Below are 19,260 nucleotides of genomic sequence, written 5' to 3'. Positions count from 1 at the left end.
AGGGAAGAATTTTAGAGTACTGTTTCCCAAATGGTATTCCATGGAACATGTTGAGATTCGAGCAAAAATTGTTTTGTAGTTACAAAAGTTTGAAAAATACAAAGTTTAAAATTCATATTGCTGCAGAACTTGTCAGCACCTTTATTTCAGTAACGTGTACCGTGATACTCCAACCAGAGGATATAAGAATTTTTTCATTCAACAAACAGGTACCGAGTGGCTGCTTGGTGCCAGGCACTGGCATAAGCACTGCAGACAATGAAATTAACAAAAGAGACAAAGTCCCTCCTCTCAAAGAGGGCAGGAGATGGCAGTATGCAAATAGTGAATTCCCACTTCCTGACTGGTCCACAGAACCTCTTTGTAAAGAAGCATCCCTGTATCCTTGTGTTCCTGGGAACAGAATTTGGAGGAAAGACTTAGTTCAGAGGATCTAGTGATGAAAGAGAGTGGTGACTTCCCCAAATTCCAGCACTGAAACTGTGGAAGCTGGTTTACAATGTCGATAGGGAAGCTTTAGAGGGTGTTTTGATATTGGAATATGTGATCTGTAAGAGCTAAAGTGCTTTTAACTCAACAAAGCTGGATGTTTCTAGCGAGTTCACCTTCAGTCTGAAATCTTATTGGGAAGAATTTATTTGCAGACACAAACTGATTAAAGAACATCCAAGTTTACGGCTATCCATGAAGCAGTAACACATGTTTCAAAAAAAAAAAGTAGGTTGTTAGTGTGTATATAGATTAAAAACGATCCCCAAAGAATAGTCTTCTGGTCAGAAACCGAATGAGGAGCTTGAGAGGACTTACGAATTTTTCCTACCCTATTCAAATACAGTTTACAGAGGGTTACGTAGATGGTCATTTTCACCAGAACCCCGAGACCCCGAGACTCGCAAGACCCTATGTTCAGAAACTTAGGTTTAGAAGGGACTCTAGTTTTCATTTGGGTTTTGATCTGTCTTAAGCACTTGTGAGCAAAGAAGCAATTGAAACCCCCTGAGGAGGGCGTGGATCTTGGTTAGGATAAATCGCGGGGTTGCAGTGTCTTTTTGAGAAGAGACGCAGACATGAGAGGCGACCTAAGCTACAAACTCTGATATTTCCCAGCATTGCTGCTCCAACCTGGCCTCTTAAATGTCTGAAAACACCAGCTGAAGTCAATAAATAGACGCATTTTGTATTGCATATTTAGTATCGTATTTAAATTGTACGTGATATATATATTTGAACATATGTTTTAGTGTATAATTGAATTATATATTACATTTATAATAATTGGTATTCGATTAGTCTCAAGGCATTTCCCATTTCCTTCCATTTTACCCAGTTTTTCCTCATTCTCTAGCCAATTGCTCAAATTGTTTATGTAAAAGAATAACCTCAAAATTTTGGAGGTCAATTTAAGATTGGAATCATATTTGAAAATATGGTATTTTTAGCATGATTCCAATTTCACTCAAGCTAGTCCTGTAAGTCTTAAAAAGAGACAGCCATATTCTGTTAAAAATAGCCTGTTCCATCAGAGACTCTAAACAAGCAGATATGACATTTACACTTTTTCCCAATACTGCTTACAAATGAATCACTGTAAAGATATCAGTGTCTGCATCTTTGCTGTTGGCAGCATTATCTTACTGAAGGTGATACACATGCTGAAATCTCAGAGGCCATTACTAATGGAGGAGGAAGGGTATCACAGATAATCTCAAATTACAGTCTCCCCCAAAGCCACTCATACTTTGCAGCGGTACATTGGGGCTAAATGAAAGTAGATGGTTTCCCTTCCTAATTCCAACTTGCCTGACTAATTGAGTTGATGCTGGTCCTCCCTTGAGCGTATATATACATATATCCTGAAGGTGTGAGGTGGGTTGAGAGAGACTACTTGTCAAACAGCGTATATAACTCTCATATGTAACTGACAAAACAAATGATCAGAAAAGGGATCGCTGAGCATGGGCCACCTGCATTAAAACACTAGGGATATAATTGCAAGGGATAAAAAGAATTGGGTAAGAAAGGAATTCTCAGCATCACTGACATCCCAGCTCTGTAACCTTGTGGCAATGATGAAAGAAAGAGAGGTGTTTCCAAGCTGCTGTCTCATCTGAAGCAGCCACACAGACAGTCAGGAGAATTCCATGAGGGTCAGAGGAGCTCTGAAAGGAGTCAGTTTCATTGGTCTCTGCCTTACAAAAGTGGTCAACAGCCCAGATGCTCAGGAAGCAACATCTATTCCTGGTTTTCTAAAGGCAGTCCTTCAGGCTGAAGCCAGTCCCTGACAACATTTTCAACAGTCCCCATCGATATGAGAAAAATGAGGATGTTTATTGAATTAAATGCATTCAATATCTAGGACCATCCTTTGTTTTGAGCTGACGGCATTCTTATTGAAAAAAGAATGCTCTTTCTTCTTATGAAATGTGGTCATATCAGAGAGCTGGAGCTGCGGCAATCACTGCTGTGCTGCTGCTGCTAAAATTTAAATAAATCAGTCCAAAAATGTTTTTGAAACTCCCCCTCTCGGTGAAATCCGGAGGTCTAAAAGCCATTGAAGGCATGAGGGACTGGCAGGGTGGAAGGCTCAATTTAGTTCGAAGAAGGAAAACTGTAGGAAAATACAATTTACAAAGAGGAGGGAAGTGCCTAACTAGGAATATGCATAGATACTGAGCTGATTTCATCTCCAGCTGTCAGACTCCAGCTCCAAGCAGCTGCCAGGGGAGCATCCTGGCATCTTTAAGCCAGAATGTACGTCTAGACAAGGGCAGCTTGAGTGTCTTTTCCACCTCCTCTCCAAGACAGGAAACTTAATCTTGTCATTTTCCAAACTGCGTGGAGAGAATTTCTGCTTAAGGAGCCAATAGGAGATCCGCGGAGGGTGGACTCCAGCCTCCTTTGCCTTCTGAGATGCTGTTCTAACAGCATTTAACCCCAGGGCTCAAGCCCTCTGGCCCTGCTTGGATCCTGCTGTTCAATTTTCTGGAACGTTGATCCCTGCTTCCTTCTCTCCACTGCAGTTCTTTTCCTTGCCTCTCAGCCATACTTCCCCCTAAGGTCTATCTTTTTCTCTGTGGTGGCCTCCTTGGTACTCAGAGCTGAAATTAACTCCAGTGACCTAAGAGCAAATACTTTACTTTCTCATGTTAGCACATGCAACTCCATCCTTTATCCTGGGGCCGGAGAAGAGGTTTCAGTAAATTCCACCAGGGATAAAGCCCCGCTATAGGATTCTTTAAAGACTGTGGATTTAGGTCACAATGGATATCTCCATGAAGGTTAAAATGAGTAGTCCCACAGTACCACAGGAGGGATCCTCATGGAATGAGCTAGAAGGCTTCACGAGGTTGAATCCTCCACTCTGGCTTTGGCTCTGGAGTCAAGAGGATCTGACAGGGCTGCAGATGAGCTGATGGCCCTTGAGCGTGACTCTCTGAGGCTCACGGGTAAATGAAGGGTTCAGGCGGGAGGGCCTCCAGCAGGCTGTGTCAGCCCTCACAGGCTGCCATCTGCTGACTCCATCACTTTATCTCAGTCTAACCTATGGTCTAACATTGGCCAAGATGAGAGGCTGGCAGAGAAAAAGGATGCAATGAGTGTATACAGAGGCAGTTTTCTCTTCCCTCTTTACAGATGTGCTGCATCCCATGCTTCTCCCCGAGGAGATCTCTTGGGGGAAGGGGATGAGCATCGCTGTCCCTATTTCCCTCCAGCTCCAACTCCCACTTTTTTGTCGAAGAAGTTGTCTTAAGTTGGAGCTGTGGGTAAGCACTGCGTTGGGCTAGATCCAGCCAGTTGATCTTGAGTCTCCAGGAGACAGCGTCCTCCCTGCCAAATCGGGTGTGTCTTCATAAACCAATGCTGTTTCTGCATCCATGTGGCCCTACCCAATGGCCAACCACAGTGGTTGGAATTCCCCACCTCCTGCTGTTGAATCCTGTGAAATGGTGAGAGGCTGCAACTGCTTGCATTTTTTTTGCCTAAAGGAAATTAAACACATATATCTATATGAACATATAGATATATAGTGGTCTATGGGGAAAAAACATTTGTGAAGGGTAAAAAAAATCTAACAATCTTCATGAAGTTTAAGGAGGGAAACCTGGCGCATTTGGCTGTCTGTCCATGAGAAATGCTAAATTAAAAAAAAAAATGCAAGCCATGGGTCCCCAAGTCTCTCCACCACCATTAAAGTAAAGACCACATGAAAATGTGGAATCTTCTTGGTTGGAGATGATCTCTTCTGTGGGCTTTTCAGGTACATTTTCCTTTCTGTTATTTGCATTGGTTTTCTTTCTCTCATACCAGGGACGGGCCTGGTTAGAGAAAGGGTCTTGATTAACATTTCCAAGCCGACAGCTCTCCAAACACCTGACCCAGAGGAATTCAGTGCACCTCCACAGAGGAAAGGGAGATGCCCCTGTCGATGTGCTGTTTTGCCAGGTTGTGTTTCTCTGAACCAAGTGCTAACTTATTAAATTTCTGTAGGTTTCACAGAATACAACCGCATGGAATGCTGTGACTGTTTGCAATGCAACCTAACCTAAACACATTGCATTTCTTTTTAACCCAAAGGGGACTAGCAGGTTTATGGTGTTTGCATGTGCTTTCCCCCTAGACTCTGGCTGCCCTAACAAGAAATTCAATAAATCTACTTCCAAACCATCTTGCACAAGCTTTGCATGTCCAGTCTGGGCCTGAGGAGATTAACAAGAGAATAGAACATACCATCGACTTGCGGAGTGGCGATAAATTGAGAAGAGAGCATATCAAGCCATTCTCACTGATGTTTAAAGACTCCAGCCTGGAGCACAAGGTAGACTCCACAGTGGCTCTTTTTCTGAAGTAAACTGTAAATGTTCATGGGACCGGAGAGAGAGCCCAGGGGCTGTGGTTTTGGTTGGTGTGTTTGCTGTTTGTTCGGTTTGATACTGCCTTTTCTTTTCTCTTTGAAAATCATGAGTAGACTGAAGGCCATGAGAGGAGATGCCGGTCAGATACAGAGAGCCTCAGCTCTGCTCTTTAAGGAAAAGATGACAAAAGGAACAAAGGAGTTCCTTCCAGTTTGAGATTATTAACCCAAGTGACCTTAGCACCCACTTGCCTTTGATTTTAAGTGAATCCGCAACCCTTGTAAAATAATATACAAGGGCATCCAATAACCTGTTGCAAACATTAGTGATAAACACTGTCTTTCTTAGATTCGAGACCCCGTTCTCCCGTTTTCCCAGTTGTCCACTGCTCAGAGCCCCCCTGACGAAGGCACAGCAGATGGGTTGTGGATTCAGAGTTGGGTTCGTATTCTACTTCTGCCAATTCCTGGCTATGTGACCTTCACTAAGTGAAGGATCCTCTGAGGATGAGGTCCTCTCTGCACAATGAGGATGATGGACGTGCCTCCCTCATAGGTTGTGATGAAAGGCTCCAGGCAAAGCCTTGATCAGATCAACTGTTCAAAAGTGGCAGCCATTACCACGTTGATGATGACTTTTTTTCCACGCCCTTTCTCCCACCCTGACTCCAAACTGTAAAGTGTGAGGAAGTGGGTGCTGTCCCTGATCTACAGGGCCGCTCCTTTGCACTGATGGAAGCTGACAGACCCTCCTTGACTGAGCACAGGAGACGCTTGGCATCTGCAGGGGCCTCAGGCAAGAACAGCAGGGAATTTGCAAGCAAATTTCAGGAGTTTGATACGAAACTCCGTGAAGCTCCAGTGAGCAATTTTTTGTGACTTTGCTCAGCTGCCTGGGAGATTCTACTTTTGTAGGTTTGGAGAATTCACACTTCTGTGCACATGCATCTTTCCTAATGAGCTTCTTTGATAACTACCAAGAGGTTGCAAACTCCAAAATTAATATCTTCACCTGCGAATCACAGCTTGAAATGTATTGTGTCTATGTACTAACGAAACAAAAGGAAAAGAAACATTTTGCCTGCTCAACAGGCACCCCCCTACCCCCGCAATAGCAGGTGGACGTTTCTTACGAGTAATATAATTAAGGGCTTAAGATCCAAATTAAATGCATTTTCTTTCCTGGTTGCGACATTAAAGGAGCTAAAAAGAGCAGGGTGGTCTTGCAAAGAATCTTCTCAATTGGCCAGTGTAAATGCCTGCGTCCAGGGCAATACAAAGCCTTTTTATTCGTTCTTGCTAAAGGTGTACTTGCTTCACTAACGACCTCACCCCTGCACGCTGTAGATAATTTCTAATGTGTTTTATCCAATAGTGTCTGGCTCTCACCTGCAGGCGTTGGAGGAGGAATGGACCTAGGGGAGGCACCGTGTATCTGAGGTTGATTTCTGTGACCAGGGAGGTTCTTCTAAGGGAAGCAAAGCGTAGCATCCTGAACAGACATGCAGGGATGTAGCCCCGCACAGTCCAGCCTTGCACCAGCCTGAGTGTGCTCTGCATTACAGGGGTTCCCGGGGTGAGGGCAAGTGGGGCACCTCAGAAAATCTTCCCTCCCCTCATGCCACAGAGACATTTCTCATCGACTCCTGCCCTGAGACCCTCTCCAGGGGCTGTGTTACTGCTGAGCAGAGGATATATAAAAAGTAATCATCAGCAGGTATTTACCAAATGCCAGGCGCTGCTCCAAGCTGTTTGCACAAATGGACCAACAATGACAGTATGAAGGAGATGTCATGATGAGCCTCATTTTATACTTGGTGACTATGATGATTATGTAGTCTGTCCAAACCCCAGCTGTCAGTAGAGGGGCTGCGACCTGAGCCCACTGTGACCCCAAAGCCCAGTGCCCTTGTCTGTTCACGACCCTGTCCCTCCCAGGAGCCCTGGAGACTTGCTCTCCCAGGCGCTTATATGAAGGCAACAATCCTGTGTCATCTTCATCCTCTTCCCTGTGAACTTTAGATAAGGCAGGAGGCACAGGGCAGGGGTTTGGGAGAGAGAGCAAGTAAGAAAGGGTCCTAGAAGCCTTATCAACATGAAAACAGGGCCTTCAAGTCCACAGGGCTCCGGAAGCCAAAAAATCACATCAGTGTCCATCTGCTCTGTGCTTGGTGTTTGTGTGTATCGGTTTGCTGCATCCTCAGAGAAACACGACTGCCCCACTTACAAAAGAGAAAGCTGAGCCTCCCAGAGGTTAAGTGGAGGTCCTAGATCTCAAAACCTGGCCATCGTATTTCACTGCCTAAGGCACCATCAACTGTGAGGGTCTTCATTTTCTATGCAGCACAAAGAAAATCCACCCAATGCGCTGTGCTTACAGCCTCGGGGTGAGGATGAGCAGAACTAACCCACCCAGCGGACAGCGAGGGGCTCACGTGCCTCCAGCCTGGCACTGGTTAGACGGAAAAAGAGCTCTCCAAGAAGGAGAACTCCAAAATGGAGCCCATCATGCTCGGAATGTGGCTTAAATTTAAAAAAAAAAAAATTTTAAGTCAGGTAGAGAATTTTTTTTTCTGAAAGTCTACTTTTTTTTTTTACACTTTTTATTGATTTATAATCATTTTACAATGTTGTGTCAAATTCCAGCGTGGAGCACAATTTTTCAGTTATACATGAACATATATATATTCATTGTCACATTTTTTCCTCTGTGAGCTACCATAAGATCATGTGTATGTTTCCGTGTGCTTTACAGTATAATCTTGTTTATTTATTCTACAGTCTTGAAATTCCATCTATCCCTTCCCACCCTCCGCCCCCTTGGCAACCACAAGTTTGTATTCTATGTCTAGGAGTCTGATATTTTTTGTGAATTCTAAGAACCGAAAGACATGGGTTGGTTTTGGTTTGACTCTTGGCAGTGGACTTTCAGGAGAGAAAACTGAAGTTCTGCTCGCTCCTTGCTGTGTCCTTTCATGGTGGGTCACACACATACACACAGAGGACTCTTTAGAGTTACGCTTCAGGAAAGCCTGCTCATGACTCGTGTGTCTTAGCCAAATTTGGGCAGCACATGTTCCCTCTCTGTTCCCGGCTTTTCTCATCTGTGAGATGAGATCGTTGGACAGCTCCTAACAGCCTTCAGCAGTCGGTGCTATGAGGCTGCATTCCCTATGGTCATGATGAACACATGTCCTGGTTTGCCTGAGATGGTCCTGGCTTACATCCATTTTCTCAATGTAATTATTAATAGCACATCCTTTCACTCAAATATCACACGGGTGGCAAGTTATATGATCCAAGGCTTGGGCCTCAGCCAGGTTAGGATTAGTGATTCTCAACCTCTTCACTTCCCTGCAACCACCTGAGGTTTCTGGGAAGATCCCAGGTGGGGCAGGGGGACCTAATCCAATCATCAAAGGTCCTCTCCAGTTCCTCCCAGATTTCACAGAAGAACCCACTGCCCTTCTTTCATCTCCAGCTAAAATTTCCTAAGGGAGCTTACAGATCTCAGGGGCAAACAGAAATTAGAACTGTGGTAAAGAGATGCAGAAAACATGACATATTTGTCAAACACTGTCAATCACATTGGATTTTTTCCTTTTATTATGTATGTCTTTTCTTCCTAAAAAAAAATAATGCATTTTCACTACCAAAAGCTTCCACCAAGCATATAAGGCAAAAAGAAGAAAATGGCATCTCCTGTGACCTTACAACCCAGGGTAACCACTGTTAACATTGTGGCATCTGCCATGCTGGTCTTTCATGAGTGCAATTCCTTATATTTATCTATGCAATTTCTCTATTAAAATGGGACCCTTTTCTACATTCTTTGCTTGAGCTTTTTCCCACATATTAAATATTCAGTTACAAAATAACTTCGGCAACTGCGTACTATTCTATTGAATGTTTCAACCATTTTTGGCTTTTTCCCCCTCAGTTTTTCACTGTTATAAATTATAAATTATAGACTACATGGCAATGACCATTGTCATAGTAAATCATATATCCATGTGGTTAATTATCTTCTTAGGATAAAACTGTAAAAATAAGTATAAGAGAATGCACATTTTAAAATAATCAAGGTGCATTCTAAAATCACTCTCAAAAATTGTGCCTGTGTTTTTTTTTAAATTGCCAACTTGATAGGAAACAGGTAGCCTCATCCTGTAATTTTTTGTAAAATTATTATTGAGGTCGAATGTCTTTCTATATATGTTTTCTATACTTTGGTCTTTGTATTTCTTTTGTGATTTGCACATTCCTCTTGATTGTGCAATCTGTACATTTATCTTAATTGTGTGATTTGAACATTTGTCTTAATCGTCATCTTTTATTGTGCTGAGCACCTCTGTCTTATTGATTTGCGAGTGTTCTTTATATCATGAAGAGCTTAACCTCAGAACACTTACAAGAAGATGGTATTTCTCAGCTTCTGGCCTTTATTTCTCTTCTAGAACAAGGCTCAGAATGAAGCTTAGGATGGGGAAGGCAATTAATTATAATTACTTATGGATGTTTTCAGGCCAGAGAAACCAATCCAAAACTTTTAGTGCCTTAGGAGAGCTTGATAACATAGAAACACCCTTACTTGGAGTGACTTCACTTAGCCTGGTATTTCAAAAACAAAGTGACCACCTCAGAATGAGGCAACTTCCTCATCTTGAATAAAGATTAAGATAAGTTTAATATATGCTTCAAAATTGAAACTTATGTTTTGATGTGGGCATTCTAGTGGGCTAAGTCCTAAAATCAAACCATATCAATGACAATTAGATTTCCTTCCTTCTTTTAATGCTGATATCTTTCTGTTAAATTGTGAGACTTTTTTCTTCGAGAAATCAAGGCTTCCTTTGTCACCGTTACCAATTTAAGCCATAAAAAGCCTCTTTGTCCTAGGCTAACAGTTTTCAAACTTGAGGATCTTGTTTAAAATGCAAGTACCTGACCATCACTCTGCCCTCAATATCCTGATTTTGCAGGGGGACCTACCATCTGAGAAAACCCTTCTGGGATTCTGGCGTCCTGAGTTGTCGTCACCTTTCTCTGTCCTTGGCTGCATCCTGGGACTTGGGTTAATCACTTGCCTCATGCCTTGAGAGATCAGGTCACATCAGAAGTTCCCAGGTCCATACTGAAGGCCAACATGGCCTCAGACAGACCTAGAAGGAATGTCTCCTTAAGCCTCACAATGGCCCCAGGAGCTCAGGCTCTGGGGTCAAACAAAGCTTGATTCAAATCCCACTTTGGAAATAGATGTGGGTGCAGTGAAGGGTTGATTGATTTGTGGATCATTATTGGATACCGACAAATTGATAGCATTCCATCACTCAGCTAGACACCCACACACCTGCAAAAGCTTCATTTATCTCACAAGTGTTTGGTTTTCTCTAAAAGACAGAGGAAGGAACATAGCCTTGATTACTCAGTAGACATGACTGGAACCCAGTTCCTGCCAGATACAGGCTGAGTGATACAGGATAAGGTGTTTGATCTCAGGGAGATGACAGTGATCATATTACCTGCCCTCACTGGACTGCTGTGAAAATTAGGTGACATAATACTCACATAATAAACCTGTGAATAAATGCAGTAGTTATTCTTTTCCCTCTCCTTCCAATTAACCCTATGCCAGTACAGTTCTGGGTGAGGCTAAACCCTCACTGAAAATAAATCTTACACTTCTAGAGCTTCTTTAGAGAAACTACTTCATTAAAAATGGTGGGAGGGAGCAATCCTAATGTGTCTTGTATCCCAGGGTATGGGAAGCAGTGCCAATGTATTAGACTAATTCATGGGTGTTTCTGAGGTCCATTCTTTGCTCAGCTCATGCTTCACTTTCATTCTAACAAAGATTTACATAAGCTCAAATTTTTAACACATTTTTTTCTTTGTATTGTAAACCACATCACTGAAATACACCAAGACACATACATGGTCATGCACCTTATGAAGATGATTGTACCTTGAAAATAGCAAAGTTGCCCCAGAGAGTGCCGCCAATGAGACCTTACACACTGGGGTCAAACTCTCTGGATCCTCTACTTACAATCTGGGAAGTCCCGGTTGAATTACTCAGTTATCCTCATTTTCAGTTTCATTATCTGCAAAATGGGGATATGATAAATAGGATCTTCTTTAAAGTGTTGCTGTGATAATTAAATGAAATCATCTACATAAAGCATGTAGCCTATCGCCTACCTTGCACTAGACAATACTCACTATTATTCGATTTGTTGCACTATATTTGGACCATTTCCTGAATCACCCAAAGCCTACAGATTGAAAAATAATAAGACAGTTGTCCCTCTGTAGCAGCAGGGCATTGGCTCCAGCACACATACACACCCCTGCCCTGTGGATACCGAAATCCACAGATACTCAAATACTTTAAATAAAATGATGGAGCATTTGCATATAATCTGCACACATCCTCTTGTATACTTCAGATCATCTCTAAGTTACATATGACACCCAATTCAATATAAATGCTATGTAAATAGCTGCAAATACAGTGTAAATACTATGCTGGGGAGTGGCAAGTTCAAGTATTGCTTTTGGGGACTTCTTGGGCATTTTTTCATGGATTTTTTTTATTTGTGGTTGGTTGAATCTATTCACGTGGAGCCCATGGATATTGATGGCTGACTATAATCAAAATTTTAATCTAAGCTCTCAAAGGAAGCATTTATAATTTGTCCCAAGTGGCATGGCCTTTTTAATTAGCATAAATCCCATTTAGAGTTGGTTCAGTTGCTGTGCTCAGGCATTTCCTGCCCAAAGACAGGGGTCTAATGGAACGAATACGCCATCAGGAGCCAAGAGATGTGGCTTCTCATCTGAACTAGTCCACCAACCACTTAATTGACCTTGATCAGCTCTTCCCCATATCTGGTTCTTAAATTCCTCATTAGTTTTATATATATACATACATATATGTAGCCAAGTTCTCTTCTAGACCAAGGACTCAGTGAGGTATAAGGGCCCAGTGGTCATTTCCAAGGACACCTTTCCTATAGGTCCCTGGAGAAGTGGAGAATTCCACTCATTGGTAGAGGATCTTTTAGGAAGCGAGGGAATGAATAAGGACAAAATCTTTTACTAAGACAAAAGACCACATGCAAGATTATAATTCCCCTTAAGAGAATTCTTCATAGCATGGTTAACCAATCAGCCAGCAACATTTTAGGAGACCCTACTGAGTACAAGGCATAATATTGTACAGAGAAATAGCAGACAGCATTCTAGAAGGCAGCACTGTGATTGAAAAGCTGGCTTCAAAAAGGTAACAAGTATAGCAACAAAATACGTAATTAATTGAATATAGGAAACTGATTATAGAAAATTGACCATAGAAAATTGACTGTGTAAGGTGATCATGTGCTATAAGCACTACAGTAAGTATTTTGCATGTATGAACTCATTTCATCCCCCCAACAAGAGATAGCTTTTACTATTATGCTCATTTTCTGAATGAGAAAACTGGCACAGAAGACTTAGTCACTTAGCCCAAGTTTACATAGCTAGTACGTGCTGGAGCTGAGCTTCGGATCCAGGCAGCCTAGCTCTAGATTAGCCCATGCTCACCATTGAGATGTGAAAGAATAAGTGGGGCCAAGTAAGGACAGAACAGAGGCCAGCTAACGAGCCTAACTATGGCAGGAAGGAGACTACGTATGCCTTAATATAGCTGTGAACCAGAGTGCTCAGACCTTCACAAGTTAAGAGGAAGTGAAATGAATCACCACTCAGTCTTTGTACCCTGTCATCCTGAGCCAATTAAGAACTTCCTTTCCATAATTCTGTCTCCTTTGCATTTCCAAAGTTACAATGCACTCCATTATGAAATCCAGAATTTTGTATTTGATTGATGTCATCTTCACAAAAATAGTAAGATTCTTTCTTCATGGGACTGTGATATGCACTGGAGTTCAAACATAAAAATAATAGAATTTATTATTAAATTCTAACATAATAAAATACAATAAGATGGAATAGCATTGCAAAACCTATGGATGGTATTAATCCCCCCATTTGGCAGAGAGGTTAAAAGGCACTGGCTTTGCTCACAGTGAAACAGAGTAGAAGACCTGAAGGCAAAGTATGTCTTCCTACTTTGTCACCAACCAGCTTGCCATCCGAATAAAATGAATAACATAAAACCGTATGCATTTTTGTCTGGACAGATGATGAATATGTGAGATCAGTAAAAACGTTGAAGAGAGGAGTCAGAGACTCAGGCTTGGGATCTACAGGAAAGGACCTTTTCACAGTGAGAGTGAGCCCCAGTGGGAAAGAAATCCTTTGCGAAAGAATGAGCTCTCGGGCACTGGCCACGTTCCACTTGAGGGTGTTTGAAACTCTAGGGTGCCCCGCCCCAGCTCAGAGAAAAGAAACCCGCTTCCACCAACAAAGCAGAAAAGGTTTTCTGATGCTAATCAGCAGGCGTTTGAGTGGACATCAGGAACGTTGCGGAAAGGATTCCTGACGGCAGGGGTCCATTATGACTCCAAGATGCTGTGATGATGGTAGTGATGATGGGGTGATGAGGAGGATGCTAATGATGAAGATGAAGATGAAGAAAAGGAACAAGAGAGAAATTACTTACATGAAAAATTATTACTGTTGTTTTTAAATTTCATTATCAAATCTATATAAGCAAGCTGGTTTGAAATTAGTCAGCCAAGAAAGAATAATTAGATCTTGTGCACTTGGTTGTTAGAAGGAATTCAGACGTTGATCTTTCCTTGAGTTACCTGCTTTGTGGCTAACTCATTCATTTTCGCACTGGTATGTGTAGGTCTCTATGACGGCACCCTGTTCTTGGGCAGCGCTCTTGAGAACTGACAGTAACAGGGATTTTGTGCAGTTTTATCAGGACTGAGGATGGCTGTAGTGATGCTTCAGGGGCGTGTTCCCAGTTGCCCTCTAGATACTGAGCAGATTGTCAGCAAGTAGACGGAGGCCTCGACTCCAGGGAGCAGAAAAAGCATTGCCCTGCAACGGCGATGAATGTGCAGTCTCTGAGCAGCACTGCGCTTCCCCCACGTCGCTCACCAGTTACAGGTCACTGTCATTCTCCAAATCAGAGCCATGATGTTGAGCAGTGAGTTCAGTCTAAAATCCAGACCACATCAAGAAGTAGGCAAGAGGATAAAAATCATGTAACCACTGATTGTGCCTCCCATACCAACAGCAGGTTGGACTAATTTTATCATTTCACTGATCTGACCACAGACTTCTCTTGGAATTAGGAGCAGAGAGCCTGAGATGCTGTGAGAGCTCTATTTACCAGCTTCCTTTATAAAATAACTGTGAAATTCAAATCAGAGATCATAAAGTTCCAGAGCCAGGCTTAGCTTTCAGGTCCCAGCCCCAAAAATGTTCTGTGCAACATCATTTGTGACAAGTCACTAGACCTCTCTGGCATTGAAGTAAAAAGAGGGACTTGATTCAGGCTGACTTTAAGATCTTTCTCAGTTTCAAAAAATCTTTCCTTCCTTGTGAAGAAATTGGACTCTCCCTTGGTTTAGTGACTCAAAGATGGTTCAGGAAACCAGGCAGGACTAAGGCAAGTACATACACATTCAGCGCTGACCTTCCAGGAGCTTTTAAGGCTGGGCAATGAAATTACTGAGTACTCTGGATAATCAAAATAAAGTTACCACCATTCCCCAGGGCCACCTCAAGCAGACAGCAGAAGGGCAGTCAAGCATATTGGCCGATCTCTTGGTTTCTCTCATGTGAAATGAAAGGGCTGCCCTTGCTGGAGATTTCTTTGTCTGCTTTCTATTCTAAGATTCGATGAATTTATTTTTCAATAGTTTTTATGAAAAAGGAGACTCTCTGGTAAGCCATTTCCTTGGGTCCCCAAATCTAACAAGAAATAGAGCAAGATCCTTAAATGTGTTAACGTTTACTCATGAAGAAAGTCAATGTGAATTTGATTTGCTGCGTAAATGGATGTGTGCTCTTGTGTTTTGTTAAAATGACGTTAGTTTAGAGGGAGGAGGAGAACTGGTTTATGAGCTCATGCGAAGTCCCTCTCCCCTTCCCTGTTACTGTGAAGGGAATCATATTTGCCCCTGGGCTCTCACTGGAGGATTGGTGGGACGGATGGAGACAATGCTCTATGAAGGGTTTATTAATGGATTCCTCTTAGTTAAATATATATATATAAAATACCTAGTCTCTTCTTGATGTTTCCCCTTAAAGCCAAACGCTGGTAAAACTTAACTCTTCCAAAAGTCCAACTCTGCTGCAAAGTAAGTCATTCTCCTTCTTTTTTTTTTTTTTAATTACAGTATTCTCAAATGAGGGATGAAGTATTCAAGTCAAACTTGGTCTGTGCATTTATCGTCCTTCTGTTTATCACGGCAATACAAAGTTTGCTTCCTTCTTCAAGGTAAATATGAAAGGACTAAGTTATCAAGGGAAATGTTTTTGTGAGCTGATGGGCCCTCGCCTGGAGCCAGCTGACCTTTTCCAGGGATCAGAATTTAAAATAACCAGATCCAAGATTCATACCAAAATGTTTGCTGACATCAGTGTCTATTCTGGTTGTCCCACTCCACATAATATTCTCATTGCTCTGCTAAAGCAAGAGCTTTTTCCCCATCTTAATAAAGACAACAACCCAGGCCAAAATAGGCTTCCCTCTTATTTGACATCGCACCCACGAATGCAGAAAGTAGGTTTCAGTTCTTCCGTTACCACTAACTTGCTCCGTTGTTAATTACCTCTTTGTTGTTCATAAGATACAGCATCACAACTTCCGGGGGCAGCAAAATTGGCACTTTAATGCAAACACCCATCTGTGGCCAGTCACTGTTCCAGATACTTTACACACAATAACTCATGGCAACCCTATGACGTAGGTCCTGTAATTATCCCCATTTTAAAGAGGAGAGAACTGAGGCTCAGAGAAATGAAATAAGTCGTTCAAGGTCTCACAGTTGAAAAATGTTACAGCCTGGATTCAAACTGAGGAAGTCTTGCCCCAGAGCCGGGACTCTTTAACACTCTATTAGACACAGGCAAAGCATACAAATGACAGGTGCCAGAGCCGGCATTTGAACCTAGTACAAGATTAGTCCATTGGCCGTGTTTTTTGCTGTCTCCTGCACTGTAAGGTAACCCCTGGCTCTTTTCTTAGATAAATTCCCTTCTCCCTAAACTTACCAGGAGTTTCCTCCTTTAGTGTGGTTAAAAATAACATCAACAAATATTAGTTCAATGTCTAACACAGGCAAAGCAACTTGCTAGCCCCTGAGAATGGCATAATTTTGCAAAGGAAGTCTGCATCCTCTAAGACATAATTTAGTGGGAGAGGGAGACGTTAATAATGGCTTCCAGTTACTGAGCATTTATCATATGCCAGGAAAATGCTAAATCCTTTGCACAAATTGTCTCAATAAAGCCTCAAAAACAACCAATAAGTGAGGCAGCATTCTAATTCTCGTCTATATAATGACTGAGCTGGGATTTGAACACAGAGACAGTCTGTGCTTTTAATTACTTAACTGCTTTGTGCCAAAATCAGTGGTTCATTCTGACTAGGCGGTTTAAGGAAAGCTGGCAGAGAAGGTCACGTTTTGAGCTGAGTAGGATGAAGGAGAAAGGGTGGAACGGTATTCCCAGTTTAGAAAACATGCAGGAAAAAGCACAGAGAAGCAGACGACCCTGTGTTTGCAGCCTGGTGAGTAAATGGGAGAGTCTGAAGTGAAGCATTTGTGCGAGGATGTGGTGGGCACCTTGGTGGAAAAGGGAGGTGAGCCAGCAGGAGTTCAATGTCCACGTGCTATGTTCAGGAGTTTAGAACTGACCCTCGGAGCAGGAAGGAGGCCCTGGAGGTTTTGGAGAAAGGTTGCAGCATGGGTCTGTGAAGGAAAGATGTTCAAATTAACTACCAGTCAGGGAATGGCAGTGCTTGACCTTGTCTAGATTAGCAGGGATATTAAGAGGACAGAAAGGATCCCTAGAAGATGGTGGTAGAAGTAACATATTTCTGAATTTCTCAGAATTCCCACATATCTGAGCAACTAGGTAGCAAAACCAAAACCCTCAAGGACCATATTTACAACAAAAATAGCTTATATGATAGCCCCACAAATTCCAGAACGGGGATGGGTAATGACAGTCTCCCAATAGCCCAGAGACTGGTGTGATATCAGCATCTCTGTGGGAGGAACTGGAAAGAAACAGATGGGCATCTGGGAACAAAGGAGCCCCCATACAGCCAAAAGGTACACTGAGAAGTGTCACGGAATGAACTGCAAAAGCAATTCAAAGTGGGAGGAGTTTTGCCCAATCCAACAACGGGGGCTTGTAAAGGTCTGCAGTTAAGGTCTGAGGAGCTTGAACCATCAAGACACTATGAACTCTCAAAATGACCAGCCAAACCTCCTTCCCAGGACAGGGCCCTCGAGGGAACTGTGTGAATGGAATCAAAATTACTCACAGTGAGAGCAGTCGTGAGGAAGGAAAATGGAGAGTCCAAATGAAAGTAGGGAGGGAATCTAGCCATCATGGTTTTGAACACTATGTGAAAAGAGCTGAAGAAAGAACGCTGTGGAGTCACATCTGGAACCACATCCCTTGCTAAGTGTTCAGCCAAGTTCATTTTACACAAAAAATAGCAACAAAGTGTATTGGTGGCAATCCCATACCGAACTATTATGAGAAAAAAAGAGAATTAAAAGTAAATGGAAAAAAAAGTAGATGAATATCCCAAAAGGCTATGAAAGCACTCGAAAAAGACATACAACATATATCAAAACTTCAACCTGCTATTTCAAAAAGAACTGAAACCCTTCATGTCATTCAAGACATCAAGTAACAACCTAAATCAGAGTTAGAAAAAAACTGAGAAATTCAGGAAGGGAGCTCAAAAAAGAAATAAAAATATAAGAAAGATACATTTCAGAAGTGAAGACTTAACAAGAGGAAACACAGAGCAGATAAACACAGAAAATAACAACTTAAGAGAAATGGAAGGTGGAAAGGGAGAATATTTTTAAAATCAAAAAGAACACAGGGAACTATATTCCATATCTTGTAGTAACTTATGGTGAAAAAGAATCTGAAAACAAATATATGTATGTTCATGTACGACTGAAGCACTGTGCTGTACACCAGAAATTGACACAACATTGTAAACTAACCATGCTTCAATAAATATATAAAAATAAAAATAAAATCAAAAAGAAGATTTAAAGCATTGACAAAGCCCCATCCCCCGAGGCCTTCTCACCGCACCAAAAATCCAGTATATTGTTCGTGGGCTAAAAACTGCCAGAAAGGACTGCAGGAACCAGACTCTTTATTAGGGGAGCTCAACTCAAGAGGGGAGAGAAGAACAAGACATGAGAGGAATCTGAATCCACTGGTACATAACATACAGCAAACTCTAAACATAGCCCAACTCATAGCCAGAGTCATAAAAATCCTTCTAGTAAAGGTCCATTCACCTCTGTTTCTATTACCTGATACAGTATGAGCAGTTTTCAATAGAGAATGACAAGGCACCTCAGAAGGAAAGAAGAGGCAAATCATCCTCGAACCAGACTCAGTTATGACACAGATGCTGAAGTTATCAGGAAGGGAACATGAAATAACTGTTATTAATCTATCAAAGGATCCAATGCAAAAAGGAGACACCATGCAAGAAAAGATGGGCCGTATAAATCGAAGGAAACTCTAAGAAAGTATCAAGAAGACACGCTAGAGCTCAAAACACTGACAGAAATAACGAATGCCTTTGACGGGCTCATCAATTGATTCAACAAGGCCAAGGGAAGAATCAGTGCGCTTGAATATAGGTCAATAGAAACTTCCTAAATTGAAACGCCAAGAGAAAAATGAAAGAAAGAAAGAAAGAAAAGGAAGATCAAAGCAAACAAGCTATCTGGGACAATTTCAAAAGGTGTAACATACACATAATTGGAATACCAGAAGGAGAGAAAAGGAGAACCGAGCAGAAGAAAGCTTTGAGATAATAATGTCTGAACATTTTCCAAAATTAGTGACAGACACCAAGCCACAGAACCAGGAAACTCAGAGAACACCAAGCAGGGTAAATACAATAAATAAGTAACAAAAAAATAAATAAATAACACACTTAAGTAAGTCATTCAAATTGCAGAAAGCCAGAGACAAAGAGAAGATCTTAATAGAAGACAGGGTAATAGGGAGTTGGGGGTAGGTGATGGGAATACTACTTATCTATAAAGAAACAGGAAGAATTGCATCGTACTTCTTGTCAGAAACCATGCAAGCAAGAAGAGAATGGAGTGAAATATTTAATATGTTGAAAGAAAAAAAACCACCAACCTAAAATTCTATATGCTTCAAAAACACAAGAGAAATGAAGACTTTCTCAGAAAAATAAAAACTGCATTTCCAGTTGA

General features: G+C 41.8%; 1 protein-coding gene across 1 annotated transcript in view; it reads left to right on the top strand.

Annotated features, from left to right (window-relative positions):
- Nucleotides 1–19,260, top strand: part of ADCY8 (adenylate cyclase 8) — a 196,475-nt gene that overhangs the window by 116,177 nt on the left and 61,038 nt on the right. Inside the window, exons 8-9 of the mRNA XM_031690382.2 lie at nucleotides 4,619–4,816; nucleotides 15,157–15,257. Coding sequence (XP_031546242.1) covers nucleotides 4,619–4,816; nucleotides 15,157–15,257 — 299 coding nt within the window. The remainder of the gene's footprint in view (nucleotides 1–4,618; nucleotides 4,817–15,156; nucleotides 15,258–19,260) is intronic.

The sequence above is a fragment of the Vicugna pacos genome, chromosome 25, assembly GCF_048564905.1.
Source record: "Vicugna pacos chromosome 25, VicPac4, whole genome shotgun sequence".
NCBI lineage: Eukaryota > Metazoa > Chordata > Mammalia > Artiodactyla > Camelidae > Vicugna > Vicugna pacos.
The sequence above is the reverse complement of the archived record's forward strand: the minus strand, read 5'-3'. Positions and strand labels throughout refer to the sequence as shown.